We start from the raw sequence: 19,541 nt of genomic DNA, 5'->3' as shown, positions 1-19,541 counted from the left end.
GTTATGAGTTTCATTCAATAAATTTTAAATTTAAACAGGTACAACACAGATACCCCATTCTATGAACAGTATTTTGCGCGACTTTGCACAGTTAGCGCGGTTTGCGCCGTGCTATAAATTTGCGAGACTTTCGTAATTTGACGGCTACACTTTCAGACATCCATTAACATCGAAACTCCATCATTGTATACCATTCTAAACATTTAAAACATTCATTTACATAATTCGACAAATATAGGGTTCCACTGTAAAAACCCTAGTCACCACCATAACCATCACAATCAACGCACATTCTCAGAAAATTTTTTTTTTTCATCCAATCAATAACATCTCAACATTAAACCATACCCACAATAGATTATTTACAACCGATCGATAAAAATTTATAAACCAAATAAATAAATACAAATGATAACTAACTTATGAAGTTATTATTGATATATCGCCGCTTCTATATATTTTACTGCTTTTAGGATATTCGTCAACGATTTTTGCTTTGTGTTTTCAGATTTCAGATTTCAGCCTTCTCTTTTCCGTTTTCGGTAAAAATAACTTTCAAAGTGATTCACTTTGAATTTTACTTGATTTTTCAACATAAGGGTAAAATGGATAAAAAAATTATTGTTTGCTTAAATTGACAATTTTTTTATGTTACCCTAAAAATATATAAACGGATAGATTTTTACTTATTTTAATTAATTTCCCTCTAAAATGTACTTAAATTAATAAATTTCTCAATTTAAAAAAAAAGGGGGTTCAAAAGTCACATTGAATAACGATTATATTACCTCCAATGGTTCGGTCACCATATATGTCACGCTGCCGTAATACAATACATCACTTCTCCTCAACTCTGCAATTAGTCCTATTCGTTCGCCGTCCTGTATATATAGAACTCAAGACTAGCTCAATGTTTCACTGCCCTCTCTCTTATTACTACTCATTTCAAGCACTAAACTACCACATTTTTTTCTCTCTAGCAAGATGGCCAAGTCACAGGAGGAACAACACCCTGTTAAGGCTTTTGGGTGGGCAGCCACTGACCCTTCTGGTCATCTCTCCCCCTTCAAATTCTCCAGGAGGTATTTCATTTTCAATATTACATTAAAATTTCACTAACAGTTTTGCGTTAATCAGTGAGATCATAACATCATAATGATTAACATATATGCAGGGAAACAGGTGATGAAGATGTGAGGTTTAAGGTGTTATATTGTGGGATATGCCACTCTGATCTTCACAGTATCAAAAATGAATGGAGCAACTCTACCTACCCTTTGCTTCCTGGGTATGTAAATATCATCCTCCTCCTTCTTCTTCTTCTTGTATTTTTCCATGAAACCACAAATTGTATGGCCTTGGACCAGGAAAGAATCACTTTATTTCTAGTCAAAAGATTAAAACTTTATTGGTGGGTGTCTTATCTTGATCCTTTTAATGTCTTCTCTAGTTCAATCCATTCATACACGTTAAAATTGGATTCCTTAAATCGAAAACATGATTGCAGGCATCAAATTGTTGGAGTAGTGACAGAAGTGGGTAGCAAAGTGAAGAAAGTAAAAGTAGGAGACAAAGTTGGTGTTGGATGTATGGTGGGTGCATGCCACTCCTGCGAGAGTTGTGTCAATAATCTTGAAAACTACTGTTCAAAAATGCTACTTACTTACAATTCCATCTACACTGATGGAACAATCACATATGGGGGATATTCTGATCATATGGTTGCCAATCAACGCTACATTGTTGTGTTCCCTGATGGTATGCCACTTGATGCTGGTGCTCCTCTTCTCTGTGCCGGGATCACCGTTTATAGCCCCTTGAAATATTTTGGATTAGCTGAACCAGGGAAGCACATTGGCGTCGTCGGCCTCGGTGGGCTTGGTCACGTGGCTGTTAAATTTGCCAAGGCTTTTGGCGCTAAAGTGACAGTGATTAGTACCTCTCCAAGCAAGATGAAAGAAGCTTTGGAACATCTTGGTGCTGATTCATTTTGGTTAGCCGTGACCCAGAAAAAATGCAGGTAACAAGAGGTTCTTAAATAAAATTGCTGTAAAAAATGTGTGTTCTGATTGTAACGAAAGAATATGTTTTTTTTTTAAAATAAAATTGCAGGCGGCTACGGGAACTTTGGACGGTATAATTGATACAGTGTCTGCAGTTCATCCAATTATGCCACTGCTCAGTCTGTTGAATTCCAATGGAAAGCTTGTTATGCTTGGTGCCCCAGAAAAGCCACTAGAGTTGCCTGTCTTTTCGTTACTTATGGGTAAGTCCAAGAGAAAACATAATATTATATTATGGATTATGATCTCAACTTTTGAGTTAATTACTAAATGATGATGTGACAACAGGAAGAAAGACGGTGGCCGGCAGTATTATAGGAGGAATGAAAGAGACACAAGAGATGATTGATTTTGCAGCAAAACACAACATAACGGCTGATATTGAAGTTATTCCAATGGATTATGTGAACAAAGCTATGGAGAGACTTGCTAAGGCTGACGTTAGATACCGATTTGTCATTGACATTGGGAATACCTTGGCAGCTACCAAGCCTTGATGACTATATTGGCGTATTTCTAAGTTTTATTGCATTGCTTTCAAGGTTTTTGAGTGCTAAAATACAGAAATTTCCTCATAGATTTATGTAACAGAGTATCTCTACATGTATTACAATATTTTGAGTTGTGATTGAAATAAATAACAAATGCTTTTTATTCTAACTCTGGTTATCCCAGCAGGCAATAAATGTGGCAAACAAACTTTACTATCATTTTTCTTCTTGTAAATTGAAGTAACGCACGATTCCATTGTTACCAAGAGCAAAGAAATATTAAAATTCAGCTGGTGCTTTCAAAATCTGACAAGATGAACGAAAACGAGGGTGGAACCCTCTCTAGCAACACCAAGACATCAGAGGAAACAAATGTTATTCTCAGGAGAAAGAAGAAGGTCAAGAGAGTCTGATCTTTGTCACCAGGGAGGTCATTGGCACAAGGAGGTTATGCTTCATTTGCAAATGCTTTGAAAGGGGATGGTAGTTTATATTAGTAACAGAACACTCATAGATATTTTAATAAATACTTGGTGAGCACAAAAACAGAGAACAAAGAAGAATGAATCTCTATTATATTTATTCCTTTCATACTACTGTATATATATAGCCAAACAAAACCAGACAAATAGCTAACAACATCAATAGTTGTTGAAGATTAAGAAACCATTAACAAACCATTATTAGCAAAATCAATAGTTGCTTGAAAATAGAAAACCATTAATGGACTAATTTTGACTCATTCAACAAAATAAATAAACACTATTATTCCCTCCATTAAACTGAAAACTATCACATTCAGTTTAAGAGAAAACATAAAATAGCAATCCCTCCCTCAAATTGGATTCTTGAAGTTGCACACACCAAGGAGCCTTTGAAGTTTCACAAATGTTTCCAACTTGAGGGCCTTGTTAGTATATCAACAACTTGATCTTCACTCTTGTAGTAGATAAGATTGGTTGTTCCATTTTCCACAAGATCACATAAGAAATGATATCTCATGTCTATGTGCTTGCTTCTCCTATGTAAAACTGGATTTTTTGAGAGTTTTTACTGAACTGTTGTACAATAAATGCAAGTAGCTCCCTATTGCTTGAACTGAAGTCTTTCAAGAGCTTTCCTCAACCAAATAGCTTGGCATGCGCATGAAGTAGCAGCCACAAACTCAGCTTCAGTAGTAAATAAAGTAACAATTGGCTACTTCTTCAATGACCATGAAGCAACACTTGAACCCATCATAAAAACATACCCAGAATTGTTTTTTCTATCATTCATATCTCTAGCATAATCACTATTAGTGAATCAAAGTAATTTGTCTCCTTTCTTATAAAACAACCCAAAATTAGAAGTACCCTTCAAATATCTTAGGATTCTCTTGGCTACCAACAAATGCAATTCCTTTGGATGTTCCATAAACTTGCTGATAAGACTAACAACATGTACAATATCTAGTAGAGTTGCTATTAAATACATTAGATTTCCTATAAGCTGCTTGCAAAGTGTACTATTAACCTTCCTCTCTCTAAGATCTTTCACAAGTTTAAAGCTCTTGTCAATAAGAGTCGTAACAAAATTGCAATTCTGCATTTCAAACCTGTCTAACACTTTTTGCACATATGTTTTTTGACAAAGAAAACTTTCAGCAGTAGATTGCATTACCCCAATACCTAGAAAATAATGCAATATTCTAAGATCACTTATGTCAAATTCAAGCATCATAAACTGTTTGAACTTTTTCAGCATGCTATCATCATTTCCAATATAAATTAAATCATCCACATATAAGCGCACTATAAGCATTTTACCGCCAACTTTCATTTTTATGTAAAGAAAGTGCTCATAAAGACATCTTTGAAACTCTTCCTTCAAAAAATAAACATCTATACAACTATACCAAGCTTTAAGTGCTTGTTTTAGTTCATATAAAGCTTTCTTTTCAGTTTATATACTTCATGCTCTTTACCAACTTTCACATAACCAAGGAGTTGTTCAATAAATACCTGCTCTTACAAGTCTCCTTGCAAGAAAGTTGATTTTACATCCAATTGGAGAATAGACCATGAGTTTTGTGATCCCAAAGAAATCACTAATCTGATTGTGTCTTGCCTTGTAATTGGAGCCAAAACTTTTATGTAATCCACACCATATTCTTGCTTGTAGCCTTTAGCAACAAGACATGTCTTGTATTTGTCAACTTCTCCATTTCCTTTTAGCTTAGTCTTGTAAATCCATTTAACACCAATTGTCTTATGTCGCTTTGGAAGTTCTATCAACTCCCAAGTGTTATTCTTCTCGATGGTAGCAATTTCTTCATCTATGGCTTTCTGCCGCTTTGGTTCTTTAATAACAATATCAAATGTTGTAGGATCAAAGTCTACAAAAAGAGCAAAATGAGTGTATAGATCTTTAGATTCTTTAATTTCATTATCAGACATCCATGTTGGCCTTTTTCTGTATGATGAGGACAAAATCTAACTCCAATTTTTGTTTCTATTTCTATTGAAGCCATTGTGGTTGTTGGAGTTGGCTTACTCTCCCTATGTTACTGTTTTTCCTCCTCTACATTATCAAGATTTGCTGGAATTTATTGTGCACCACTCTTTGCTATCAATGGTCGAGTACTGTCTTTATCAAAAACAACATCATGACTAACAACAATTTTCTTAGTGATAAGATTATACGGTTTATAGGCCTTGGATTGATCACTAACACTAAGAAAAATGCATGTTTCACCTTTGTCATCTAATTTGCTTCATTACTAGTCTGATACATGAGCATATGCGATACATCCAAAAATCCTAAACTGGTCAAAAATAGGTTTATGACCACTCAAAGTTTTTTCCAGTGCCATGTTTTGTACTGCAAATGCTAAACTTTTGTTCAAAATATGAATGTTTCATTTGACTACTTCAAGCAAGAATTCTTTAGGAACACCACTCTTTGATAAGAGACTTCATACCATATTTAAGATAGTGCGATTTTTCCTCTCACTCATGCCATTTTTTTAAGGTGTGTAAGTTGTTGTCAATTGCTTTTGAATGCATGCTTCTCACAGAAAGCCACAAATTCTTATGAGTTGTATTCTCTACCACGATTCATATAAAGAACTTTGATGAAGCTCCTAACTATTTTGTTAACTTGCACCTTATATTTCTTAAGAGCTGATAAGGCTTTAGATTTATGTTGGAAGAAGTAAACCCAAGTTTAGCAACTATAATCATCAATAAAGGTAAAGTTAAGAAGCTCAAATTTTGGAAGACCCATGACCATTTCTTTTTGCTAGAGGGTTCCTAATCTGCTAAAGTTAAGATGTCCATACTAGAAATGCCAAAGCCAAGCTACATCTTTCATGTGTAGAAAAACAAGAATAATTGGTGTTTTGAAGCTGCAAGGAGAACATCCTATTTGTTGTCATATTGACTTTTGTAATCAGGCCATACACAAGTATACAAAGTAATTAAACCAAAATTTTATATTACATTTTTCTTGAAACCAACCATGAAACCTCAACTCTTGATGTTTCCAAAATACATAGCAAGTTCACCAAAATCTCACTAAACATGTTTCAATTCATACTTAAACATGAATAGATTTTGGAATGACAAGTTGTAAAATAAATACATAACACATGCCTAATGTGAGCCAAATTCACAAGTGTCATGCATTTCACCAAATCATAACATATATGAATCATTCATCACTGAAACATAATCCATCTCACCATGTAATAATTGTTCAAGCATGAATATGGTTCCTCATAATGTAATTTATCCAATCTAAGCTATCAAGAAATCAATTCTCCATCAACATTGAATGTTATTTCCATTAACCAAACACATGGAAATCATGTAAACTTGTTCATGCCCTTCACCAAGTCACACAAATTAAGTTTCTTAAAAACACATTTCCATGTAAAGTCAAGATTAAAATTCATGTATATAACATGACAATTATGTATAAATCATGATTAAACCATTAATTTCAAAAACACCTAAATTTCTAAAATTAAGTTTTTTTATGTCAAAAGTTATCTAACACAATTTCAACAATTTAAAGCTTCTCAAATGCTATTAAGACATTCCTAATAACATATGTACACTTGGTTTGAACCAGTCACACATAACAAAACTTATATCTTAGGTTTTGATCACTAACACTTCTAAACACCTAAAAATATGGCATGTTCTTTTCATTCAAAGATCAAACTCTTGCTCTGATACCATTTACAGGATTTTGGTAAGAAAATTAACATTTTTAGATCATTTTCACATCATATATAACAATGGTAATATAAAATTTACAAGTTGTTTCAAAAAATAAAGCATAGAAATATGTAAATTATCTTGTATCTTATAATTTGATTTGAAGTTAGGAAACTTGAATCACTAAAATAAGTGATCTCTTGACTTGCATCCTTCAAGGAAGAAAAATAGAAACTTTTCTTGGCAAAAGAAAGAAGAAGAAGAAAATTCTCTAATTTTTCTACATTTCTCTCCCATTCATTAAACTTAAACTTGATATTTATCAAGTTAAGCATGTGTCCAATTTCTATTGGCTTATAATTAAGAGTAACTAATATTTTAACACATGTTGATTAATTTGTGCCCAAAATTATATGTTCCACTTTCTAAACAATTTCAAAAGTGAAATGATAATTTTGCCCCTTTTCTGAATCTTATTAAAAAAGTACCATTTTCATCCTTAGAAAATGCTAGCCAACCGTGGATAAATATTTTCATCTTCATAACACTATTTTCTTCCTTGAAATATGGGTGTAACCTTCAAGGTTCATAGTAACGTAGCCGTGGGTCCTATATCGGACGATACGTTTCATTATATCACTATATAACCCAAAACTATCGTTAATCGATATACTTTATTTTTTGCTACAAAAACCCCTACATCACAATAAAATACAAGCTTCACATAATGTCAAATGAACCTTTTTTACTCACACTTATCATGTAATATAATCCCTCCGTCGTTACATCCTGATTAAACTTGAATTCATGGAATGTCAAAATTCAATATTTAATCTTTTCGAATATCAAGTCATACATCAGAGCATATCACATCGAAACTCTTTTCATGTAGACTTTTATTTATAGTAGCCAATGTCTTAGATTTTCATGTTTCTCGATATTCGTATAAAAACTCAGAAGTAGTCGAGCTAACGGATCCTTGTATAACCATCACTTGTCCTCTCGCTCAAGCAACATATGATCAAAGTAGCTTTTAAACGAGATATGATTAGCCTAGTGATATATACTATATGAACCTTATGTTCTGGAATAAAGCACAACCATGATATCTCAAGTCAAAAGATCTATACACTAGTATAATTTATGATGTATCATTGATTACATATTAATGCTCATGTGATCATCATTTAGTGGTCACGTTCGATAAATAATATAATATAATAACTTTTAATCAGTTCTTTAACCATCAAATAGTTCTATTAGTTATCTGTGTATATCCATCATGTTTAATATCATCCACTGATATACTATAGTGATATAGCACATACCCATTATGCAATACTATTGCCCAAATAGATTGTCTATGTAGGGAACGATTTGATGACGTTTATTAAAACTCATTGGGACTTTTCACATGTCATATGCATGTAGCTAATATAGATGTTATATACAACTACAATATAGATATAAAAGTGATACAGAAAACATGTGAAGTATGACATAATTTTTCTTTTATTAATAATGTATATGCAAGATATATAACCCTTGAAACCAACAAAGCGATTGGTTTCTAACATATTCTAACACTATCTTCATACATATGATTATTGCAACCTATATCCAAGTACCATGTATTCTTGTAAGTATTCTCTTGAATATGGCAGACCATTAATAGGGATACTTCTTCTTCCTTCTTCTGTTTTTCTACAAAGTTAGACCTCTCACCACGATCTCTATTCAGATCAATATGACATTTTAAATTATAATGACCATACATATGGCATCTGTAACACTTTATCTTACATTTGTTTATTGACTTTGAGTGTTGGATATCATGTCCTCTTCCTCTTCCTTTAAATTGATTCTCTTGATGTTGTTGATGTTTATTTCCACGATTAGTGCCTCATTTCCCTTGACCTCATTTTTTATCAGCTCATTTAGATATACAACTATTTTCTAATATGACCTTCAATACTAGTTCCTCTATCTTTTGCTAGTTAAGTTTTTGCTCATTAACAAACAAAGAACTTTACAATTCATCAATTGAAAGCTAGTTAATAACATTAGATTCTTTGATGGAACAAACAAGAAAATTTAATTTTGGTGTCACAAACTGAAAAATTTTCTCTACTATGATCACGTCGTCTATCTTGTCACTATGGATTTGCATCTTGTTAACAATTATCATAGTTCTTGAGAAATAATCTGAAACTGATTCCCCTCTTTTCATTCAAAGCATTTCTAACTCTGAGTGAAATGTTTAAAGCTGCTGCCTTTTAGCCTTTGCTAAACCTTGGTATTTTTTCTTCATGGAATCCTAAATATGTTTGGAGGTGTTCTTGCAAAGAATAGTTTTCAAGATTGAGTAATCAATAGCTTGGAAAAGATAATTCTTTGCCTTGAGTTCTTTTAGTTGTTGTGCATCTAATTCTGTCTTTTATGCATTCATCAATTTCATGTTGGCTGCTGGTTTTATAATCCCATCTAAGACAACTTGCCAATACTCTTTAAATATTAAAAAAATCTTGTAAGTATTCTCTTGAATATGGTAGACCATTAATAGGGATACTTCTTCTTCCTTCTTCTGTTTTTCTACAAAGTTAGACCTTTCACCACGATCTCTATTCAGATCAATATGACATTTTAAATGATAATGACCATACATATGGCAAAACTTTTCTTTTATTAATATAGATATAAAAGTGATACAGAAAACATGTGAAGTATGACAGAACTTTTCTTTTATTAATAATGTATATGCAAGATATATAACCCTTGAAACCAACAAAGCGATTGGTTTCTAACATATTCTAACACTCTTTTCATACATATGATTACTGCAACCTATATTCAAGTACCATGTATTCTTGTAAGTTGTTGTGCATCTAATTCTGTCTTTTATGCATTCATCAATTTCATGTCGGTTGCTGGTTTTATAATCCCATCTGAGACAACTTGCCAATACTCTTTAAATATTAAAAAAATCTCCATTAACATGCTCAAATGGTCATAGTGACCATTAAAGCGAGGAATAGCTGGTTGGAATAAAGTTATTGGTAACCACCCTTCATTACTTATTCACTGTTGTTGTTGAGTGAACTAAGAATAACTATTGCTAACACTTTTGCTTCTAGAACCAATCACAACTTTTGACTCTAATACCATATGTTAGTAATATAACACTCTTATAGATATTTTAAAAAATGCTTGGTAAGCACTAAAATAGAGAACAAAGAAGAATGAAACTCTATTATATTTATTCCTTTCATACTACTGCATATATATAGCCAAACAAAGTAAAACCCACCAGACAAATAGCTAACAACATCAATAGTTATTGAAGATTAAGAAACCATTAACAAACCACTACTAGCAAAATAAGTAGTTACTTGAAAATAGGAAACCACTAATGGAATAATTTTGACTCATTGAACAAAATAAATAACCACTATTAATGTACAAGTTCACACTGTTGAGGACATTACGAAGGATGATCAAGAAAGGTTCATGGATAAAAATACTGATTTAAAAATGGAGTCACAAAAATCAGATGATGAAATGGAAGACTTTTCCATTGTTTTTAAAGGGGATCCTTTTTGCCTATTTTTTCGCATCTCTAAGAAAGAACGTAGAAGACTACGCCAACCGTGGAGAGATTTGTTATTATCAAATTGCTTGGCAAGAGGGTTTGCTATGCTTTTTTGGTTTGCTAACTTCAAACCTTATGGTTACCCTTGGGTGGTTAGAAGTCATTGATGTTAGCAATAATTTTTATGTGATTAAATTTGCCTCCTAGGAAAATTATAAGAGAGTAATGGTTAATTACGCTTATCACAAATCATTATCTTACGGTGCATAAATGGGAGCAAAATTTTGATCCTTTTATGACTGAAATAAATAAACTAGTTACCTAGGTAAGGTTGTCGGGAGTTGCTTTAGAATATTATGACAGGAACTTTCTCTAGAAGCTTAGCAATAGACTAGGAAAAGTCATCAAAGTTGATGACACAACAAAACTAGTTGTTCAAGAGAATTTCACTCGACTTTGTGTTGAAACACGTTTGAAGAAACCACTTTTGTCTGAGTTCCAATTAGACAAGAAATGCTACAAAATTGAATACAAGAGTTTGCATGAGATTTTTTTTCATTGTGGACTCTATGGACATAAAAAGGAATTATGTCCTAATATTGTGGCAAGGACAATGAGTTCAGCTTGCATGAAAATTCAGTCGAAAAGAAAAAAGATGTTAACTAACATCTTAACAGCAAACAACGAATAGTTTGGACCATAGATGGTAATCTAACTTCAAAAAGGGGAAAATCGTAATCTGTGAACTTGTAAAGGAAAGTTTTCACGTAATGAAGGGAGTGATAGGAAAGGAAATGAAAGGAAGTCACTACAAGATATTGCTGTTAGAAATTTCCTATTGTGTGCTAACATTAATTATGGTTTTAATTTAACAAAATCAAGTAATTGAATAGTCTAATGCTAGTTTACAGATAGACTTAAATGATTAATAAAGATAAGTCTAATACATTTGAATGTTATGATATGAGTGGACAATACAAGTGTAGGCCTTAAGGTTTATTAGACCTTGATGGGAGATCAATTAACTTAATATAAATTGGCTAGATCTCTATTCTAAAACCTAATGTAGTATTACTGCAGTATAGTTTACCCATTCAAAGTTATCGTTAAAAAAGGTTTATGGAGTAAAAGAGCAACTCATGTCGAGAAGTGATCTCGACAAGCAATTTTTGGTGATTTTCAAAGGTTTTTCATATTCAATTTGCATGGCGATCTAACTATTCCTAAAATCCTAAAGTTTTAATTTAGTATTTTATAATTTGTGCATAGATTCTATCATTTAGGATTAATTGATTTAATTCAAGTTTATGCAAAATTAAATCTTATATACAGTATTAGAGCAGTTTGCATTAATTTATGAAATCATAAATTCAAAATTAAAATTATTAATTATTAATTTTGAAATTAAGTTTTAAATCCATTTTTGGGTTTTTTGAAAAACGTATTAAGATTATTTCAATTAGGGTTTTTAATTAGGGTTCTTATTTGAAATTAGGATTTCAAATTGATCAATTAAACCTTGAAATCAGAGTTTGTTAATCTATGATTTTGTTCTTCAAAAATTTAATTTTAGTTCGGTTAATTTGATTTTGAATTTGAATTTGTCTGTAGTTGAAATCAGATATGAAATTCACTGTGAGGATTGCCTTTTTGTCGTAATTTGGCAACGATCATAGTGGCGACATCGACTAATCCTTTACTGCCCAGTTAAAATCCTAATAGTAGAAGCTAACTCAATGGCCAAAGTAAACGATAAGGAGTCGTCGATGTTAGTGCTTTTCCTTTATTTGTTGAGATGTACCGATTCAAATCCGATTATCAAATCTTTAGTAGAATAACTGCCATAAGTTGGTTTTCATTTCCCCTCACGTATTAGATAGATTGGATGATTGAAGACCAAAGATTGAGACAGTAGCAACGAGGAGATCTTGAACCTAAGGTTTTTCCAGATCTTGGGTTTGTTTGGAGTTAGGAAAACCCAAATTTTGACTCGTAAAGTGAACAAATTGCCTAGACCTGGTCAATATCAAACCGAGTTAGGCAATTGGGCTTTGATCCAACCTAAGTTTCCTAAGCCAGATCAGCTTGAATATAGGCGAATGTATGCATGCACATGATAAACTTGAAGGAGCATTGTCAATCATGCGTGTGTGTATGTGTGAAGAAATATGTGAGTGAAAGTGTGTGTCAATGAGATAAGGTGCATAGGCATAGGTTTGAAAATATTTATTACAAATATAGGTAAGTAAGCCATTCTGGTAGCGCATGTGAGCACATAAGCACTGTTAGGAGGCATGTTCAAGCACGTAGAGCATTTTTGGAAGGGTGTGAGGCATATGAATGGGGTTTCTTTTGTGTAATGTGTATCTAGAGGCATATGCAATGCATTAAACCTTTCTTAGTAGCGTGTGGTGGCGTGAAATGGTTTGTTTTGGTGCATTGGCAGTCTTTGAAGGTGCTTGTAGGTTTATACTAGGTGCAAGTAACTTGTAGGGTCTTATAAAAGTGTGTCATTGCATGTGAATAGTGAATTAAATCTAGTGGTTGCATGAAATTGTATGTAATCAAGTATCCTATAGGTATGTGTGCAGACATAAATGACCTTTTGAACATATTAGGCTGTGTGAATGTCTTATGAGAGCATTTAATAAGCTTTTAAAATTTTCTTGGGACACATAAGTGCAAGTTTAAAGTTTAAGGATTCATGTTAAAACTTCATGAAAGACAAACAACAATCCATAATATTCATTAAAAATTTATGGTAGCATGTGAATGGCTTGTGGTGGCATGTAAAGACATGTAAGACACTTGTAAGTCTCCATTTGAAGGTGAATGAAATATTAGGTTAAATATTATAGCATAAAATACTCTCCTGTTATTAGGATTGACAAATTTAAGTATCAACTCTGTCATGTATAGTTAAGATACTAAATTAGGTTAAGATTATTGTTCATTGGGAAATGCAACAATTTAAATAAGTTTGTCAAAGACAATAAGGTAACGTATCTCATAAAATCTTATTAAAGGAAATAATATTTAATATCATTAGAATATTTTATCAGTTTTCATAATAGTAATCATCAAAGTAGTACATCGTTGAGGCTTATAAAATTTCCATTTGCAATGATACATTTTCGGTTTTTAATGCATAAGGTTAATTTTGGAAATGCATTAGTTGTGAAGAACTCATTATATCCAAACGTAGTTGGACTTATTCAATTAACATGTATTTTCCTATTAAATAAAGGATGAACAATGGTCTAGAAAGTTTTATCTAGTAATATTTCTTTCAAAACCATATGTTCTGAAAGTCTTTATATAGGTATGTGACATTGTGTTAGGGATCCTAATAGCATGTTATTTCTCATGCCCAAAGGTGAGATGATGCACTAAATAATCCTTATAAAGTACAACTTATAAGGTTTTAAAACTATTTTGATTATTACTTAATATATATTTGTTGCAATAATTAATTAAGATTGTCAGAGATAATTTAGTGTTATATCTCATGAAATCTTAATTTTGGCAATATTATTTAATCTTAGTAAAAATTAGTAAGTTGTTAGAATGTCTAATCACCAAGTTGGTGCATGCATTGAAGCTTGCAAAAATTCTACATTCGGTGAAAAAACATTCTTCAATTTGATACATATAATTTCCTACCCAAAGGTAGTTATTGTGTGTGGAAAAATTGATAAGTGCATACGGTGTTTGTGGAATTACATTAGTGGTGAAATTTTTAATTCATCCAAAGATGGTTGTGACTTTTCAATTAACATATGTTTTTCTTTTTGGTGTAAGAGAGAGCAATAACCTAAGGGGTTTATTTGCTTAAAGGTGGTAGACTTTCCAAAAGTTATATGTTTTTCTTATCTATAACCTTATGCTTGACAACCCTAATTACATATCGTATTAGTTGCCTAAAGGTGATTATATGATAATGTGTTTGGAACCCTTGTGGATAGCTTATAAGGTTTTCAAGCTATTTATTGCTAATGACATTGCTTATTGCATCTCATTTCTAATAGAACCCATTATTTTGAACAATAATAATAATGTCACAATAGAGGTCATGACTAGCTCTAACTTTAATAGTTGGAGATAACATATTTAATTTTCACTGTTGATTAAGGATATAGTTTTGGCCCAATAAGTTTATGGACCACCTAAGCCCAGATAACAATCCAATTGAATAAAAGTATTTCTATGTTGAGTGAGAGAAATCTATTAGGTTAAGTTGCTTGCCATAAAGAGCTAATTATTGATTACCTCATTAGAGGTTTACCTTGACGATTACTAAAACATCTCACAATATTAGAAATTCTAATTTAATTAGTACAATATTGATAGGTATGTGTTAAGTTTTCAAAAAGACACCATAAAACTCACTTTTAACTTCAGTCCAATCAAGACTAGTTGTGGTTTAGAATCAAACATGAAGTATTGTTAAATTGATTTTTAAATGTTATTGAAAAAAAGAAGCACAAGGAAAAAGCAACAATAGAAAGTGTTAGTTTTGTTGCCCAATAAGGATTAAGGTTTTTGGATGTGAAATTGGTCAATCGATAAAGCATTATGCAAGTGGGAGTCTACATTTAGGTTTGGAATTATGTGGACATTAAGATTATCAATATGGACATAATGGGTATTTGCTAAAATTTCAAGATTCTGAAAATCCAAAATGGCATACTTGTCAAACTCATTCTTAGGCTTATAGTTATAATGAGAAGTAAACGTGACTAAGTATCCATGTGGTAAAGTAATCAAAATGACATGGTATTTTCTTAATGAATTTCTTTATATATTCATGCCAAAGTTATTACCCCAATTAAGGTATTAAAGTAATTGACATGCAATTCTTGAAATGTTATAAGATTGGATAATGTTATGGCTAAATCAATAGTGGAAGTCAATAAAATTTACAAAGTTTAATGAAATCTGAGATCACTTTAGAGGACATTTTCCTAAGGAATTGATAGCTAATCTTATCATAGATAAGTCAAATTCAATCGACGAAGATATGAAAATTCTAATGAGAAAATCTATTATAAAAGGATACTTTGCTATCATTAAGAATTTTTATATGTATCTCAATAAGAGAGATTTTATTATTAGTCAAACTATTGTTTAGAAGTCTTTATGAATTATCAATTTGAAAGGAAGTTTTAAAGTCATGAGAAAAGATAAAGTTTGTGATTGATAATAAAGTATAAGAACCTATGGCATTGAAAACTAATTTAGATTAGAGCTATAAAAGGTGAATGTTAAAGTTGTCTTTCTAAAGGAAAATCTTAGTAAGGGAGTCTATATAGTGCAATTAGGTTTATCAAAAACAAAATGGATGAAGTTTTTAGTATGTGACCTTAAGGACTCTATCTATGGTTAAAATAGATTTCTTAACAATAACGTTTTAATTTTAATAAAATGCACTTCTTTTAACTTTATAAAGAATAAAATTGACCAATATAAGAATATGAAGATTAATGAAACATAAAGTCAATTTTATCCATGACTTATGATGTGAAAAATCTTGAAGATACATCAATTATTCTTGCTATAAGATCCACTGTGTAAGAACTCGTGGACTTAGTGGCTTATCTCAAATGTATACTTGAAGTGTGCTTAAGAAGCCCAACATAGAGAATTGTAAGGCAAACGATATGGCTATTATGAAAAGAGATAAATTTGACATCAAACATTGTGTAAAAAATGAGAATGGAACATAATCCATTTGAAATGCCCTTTATTGTGGTGCTATTTGAAGCTTGATGAATACACAAGCAACTTCTGAATTTAAAGTTCTCAATTTATATCTCTCAAATCTAAGTTTTGATTATTGGGTTGTAGTTTAAGAGATAATGAGATGCTTACAAAAGATTAAGATCTTGATAGTTGTAAAGATAAGCTAAAGTTTTTTGAATATATTATTATACTCATAGAATGGATCATATTTGGAAAGTACTAAATGGTCGTTAATAACGGTCTCAACCATAGACATTCAATTTATAGCTTACCATGAGATAACTTCTCAGGCGAATGGTTAAAGAATTACTTGGTAGAATTACTTGGTTGAACTTCTTGGTATCGACTATTTTTACTATGATAAAAGTGCAGTTAGGTAAAAAACCACCAGTAGATTGAGAGATATAAAAATAAAATATATTACAATCAAGAACCTCATAAAGAAATGAGACATTAGGACAATGTACAAAAATATAGAGTTAATAAACTTTAAGCCCTAACCAAAAGAATAAGACCTATAACTCATAAAGTTATGTTGAAAACATGAAGGTGTTTAGAGTCTTTTGATATCTAGAATTAGTGGCAGTTTTTATTATTATTGTTTTGTTGAGATATTTATTTATGGATCATGATTATATTGACAGATTTGTTTGTTTATGGACTTATGCACAAATATACTATTAAGGTATAACATGTGTCTCAAGATAAGGTTTCTCTTGAATATGATAATTGTATGTATATATTTTACAAGTCTCAAGCAAAGTTGAAACATATAGGTTTTGTTACAAGCAAAGGGATTTCTCTTGGTTCTTTTGAAACAAAAAGTTTAAAAAAAATCATAAAGAGGACCGATAGAAACATAACACATGTTTATGATCACTTTGTTGGGTATTATTTCTGTTACACTTCCAAATTTGATTTGTATTGATTTGATTATTAATAATTGTAATTAAGAACAATCTTATATTGATAGAGAACATAAATAATATTTTGGTTCGTTATTGGTGAACATATTAACTAGATTGTTTATTAAAGTGTAATTTATCTTTAAATTATTTTACTTTCTAAAATAAAGATCACTTAAAATTAAAAATGTTAATTACTCGAGAATCTTAAATTGTTTTGTTTTTCTTAAAATGAAATAAAATTAATTAATGTTGCTCAAATTGAAGAATGTTAGAAATTTTCTAATGTGGTCTAATATTAATTATGGTTTTTATTTAATAAAACTAGATAATTGAATAGTCTAATGTCAATTTATAAATAAACTTAAGTGATTAATAAAGATAAGTCTAATACACTTGAAGATTATGATATAGATGACAACAGAAGTATGAGTCTTAAGGTTTATTGGACTTTGACGAGGGGTCAATAAACCTTGTATAAATTAATTAGGTTTTTATTCCAAAACCTAGTGCAGTATGATTGCAATGTACCTTACCTATGCAAAACTGTCATTAAGGGAGGTTTATGGAGAAGGAGACCAAGTCATGTCGAGAGATAATCTTAGTAGATAATTTTATGTGATTTTCAAAGGTTTTCAAATTCAATTTGTATAGTGATCAAGACATTCTTAAAACCCTAAAGTTTTAATTTAGTATTTTATAATTTATGCATAAATCTTGTCGTTTATGATTAATTGATTTAATTCAAGTTTAAGCAAAATTAAATTTTATAATTACAAATAAAATGGCTCACGATTTAAAGTATTAATTAATGAAGATATAACGACAGAAATTAAGGAATCTACAATCCCTGATTTGGTGCCTAAAGAACATTTTGTGATCAACAATCCAACCAAAGAAAAACAAAAAAAATTCCCATCCTAGAGCTAATTCAGAGAACATTGATTTTCATGGAAATCCTACTAATAATAAAAAAAACCCAGATAATCAGGCCATTTTTGAAAAAACAATAAAGATTGTTCATTACCAACTCACTTGGCTTTAGCAAGAGATAAACTTGCTCTATTTCCTTCTACGTCTATGTCTCGGCAAGGACAAGAACTCGTTGATGAAGTTAGTGCAATTGCCAGAAAGGATATTAACAACAAGGACATGCGGGCAGATACATATGAAATCATGCTTGACAGTATACCATGCATAGGGTGGGACCCTCCCGACCTACCTCCGCTTCTAGTTAAATGTAATTATATGACTGCAAACAATAATACTGATCGTATAACAGGGCATGTGGACATTGAGGTGGACTCTGATGTTTCTCACTCAGACTGATTTTGGTATGAGTTTTTTCCAATTTTTCTCATGCGGATTCTTAGTTGGAATGTAAGAGGTGCTAGAAGTTGAGAATTCAGCAGACTCTTATTTCAATTTAAAAAACCATATGATCCTGATTTGGTCATTGTTCTTGAGCCCCAGATAAGTGGAGACTCTGTAGACAAAGTTATCTCTCATCTCAAAACGCCTTGAGGTAATAAAAGCTGATACATGTGGTCAATCAAGTGGTATTTGGGTCCTTCAATATTTTGACCGATGTACTTTGTCAGTCAAAGTTATAGAGGACCAATTTATGACTTTAGAAGTTACTGATGAGTACAAACGCAAATGGAAGCTCTCCCCTGTTTATGCTAATCTTGATCCTTTGACTCAAAAAATTATTTGGGAGGTTCTATTGTCCTTTTCTACATCCACAATGTCTCCCTGGGTTCTTTTAGGTGATTTTAATCAAGGTTTTCAAAATTGAATCGGAATAAAAATCATTTTAAGTATTGGTTTCGATTGGATCGATTGAATCGTTTGGACCAGTTGATTGGACCGAAATTACAGTTTTATATAAAAACCTAAAAAAATTATGTCTAATTAGTAATTATATATGCTTTACACAGTAAATTTTATATTTTGTATACTTTTCAGTTTTCACAATTAACAAAATATATGCATTATTGAACATAAATCTAATAAGTAATAATAACTAACTTTGCATCAAAACAAAACATATGCTAAAACAAATCCAATTCTACAAACACATGCACTATTAATTATTGAACACTCAAACAAATCAGAAATATAATATATGCATTAAATAAAATATAAAATCAACCAACCAACATAACCATTATTAAACAAATAATATTCAATTCAATATTTAACAAAACATATCAAAAATATAATTTGTTTAACATAAATTTTAATAAATGAATAATTAATCATTTTTCATTATTACTAATGATAAAAGATCTTGTCATCCCTTCTGTTGCACCTTGTATCAATCGTTCATTTTCTATATCATCTTCTTCAATAGTATTATTTACAAAATTTATAATTGAACATTTTCTTTTCTTTCAACCTAAAAAATCAATCATTTATATAAGTGTGTAAATATTTGTGTAAGCACTAAAAAAATGTTTTTACCTGGAAAATTATGTGACAAATCATAATTTATTGAATCATTATTGATGGGAATAGATCTCTCTCCATAAAACATTTGATTCAAT

At 31.2% G+C, this 19,541-nt stretch overlaps 1 protein-coding gene and 1 pseudogene across 1 annotated transcript; one reads left to right on the top strand and one right to left on the bottom strand.

Annotated features, from left to right (window-relative positions):
• Window positions 1-935: 935 nt before the first annotated feature.
• Window positions 936-2,723, top strand: LOC123215194 (annotated as a pseudogene).
• Window positions 2,724-4,560: 1,837 nt separating this feature from the next.
• Window positions 4,561-4,989, bottom strand: LOC123220337 (uncharacterized mitochondrial protein AtMg00820-like). The gene has a single exon (XM_044642563.1). The coding sequence runs from the start codon at window positions 4,987-4,989 to the stop codon at window positions 4,561-4,563; it is 429 nt and encodes a 142-aa protein (XP_044498498.1).
• Window positions 4,990-19,541: the final 14,552 nt, after the last annotated feature.

This window comes from Mangifera indica, chromosome 1 (genome assembly GCF_011075055.1).
Source record: "Mangifera indica cultivar Alphonso chromosome 1, CATAS_Mindica_2.1, whole genome shotgun sequence".
NCBI classification, from domain to species: Eukaryota; Viridiplantae; Streptophyta; class Magnoliopsida; order Sapindales; family Anacardiaceae; genus Mangifera; species Mangifera indica.
Note: the sequence above shows the minus strand (reverse complement) of the source record. Positions and strands in the feature narration are given on the sequence as shown.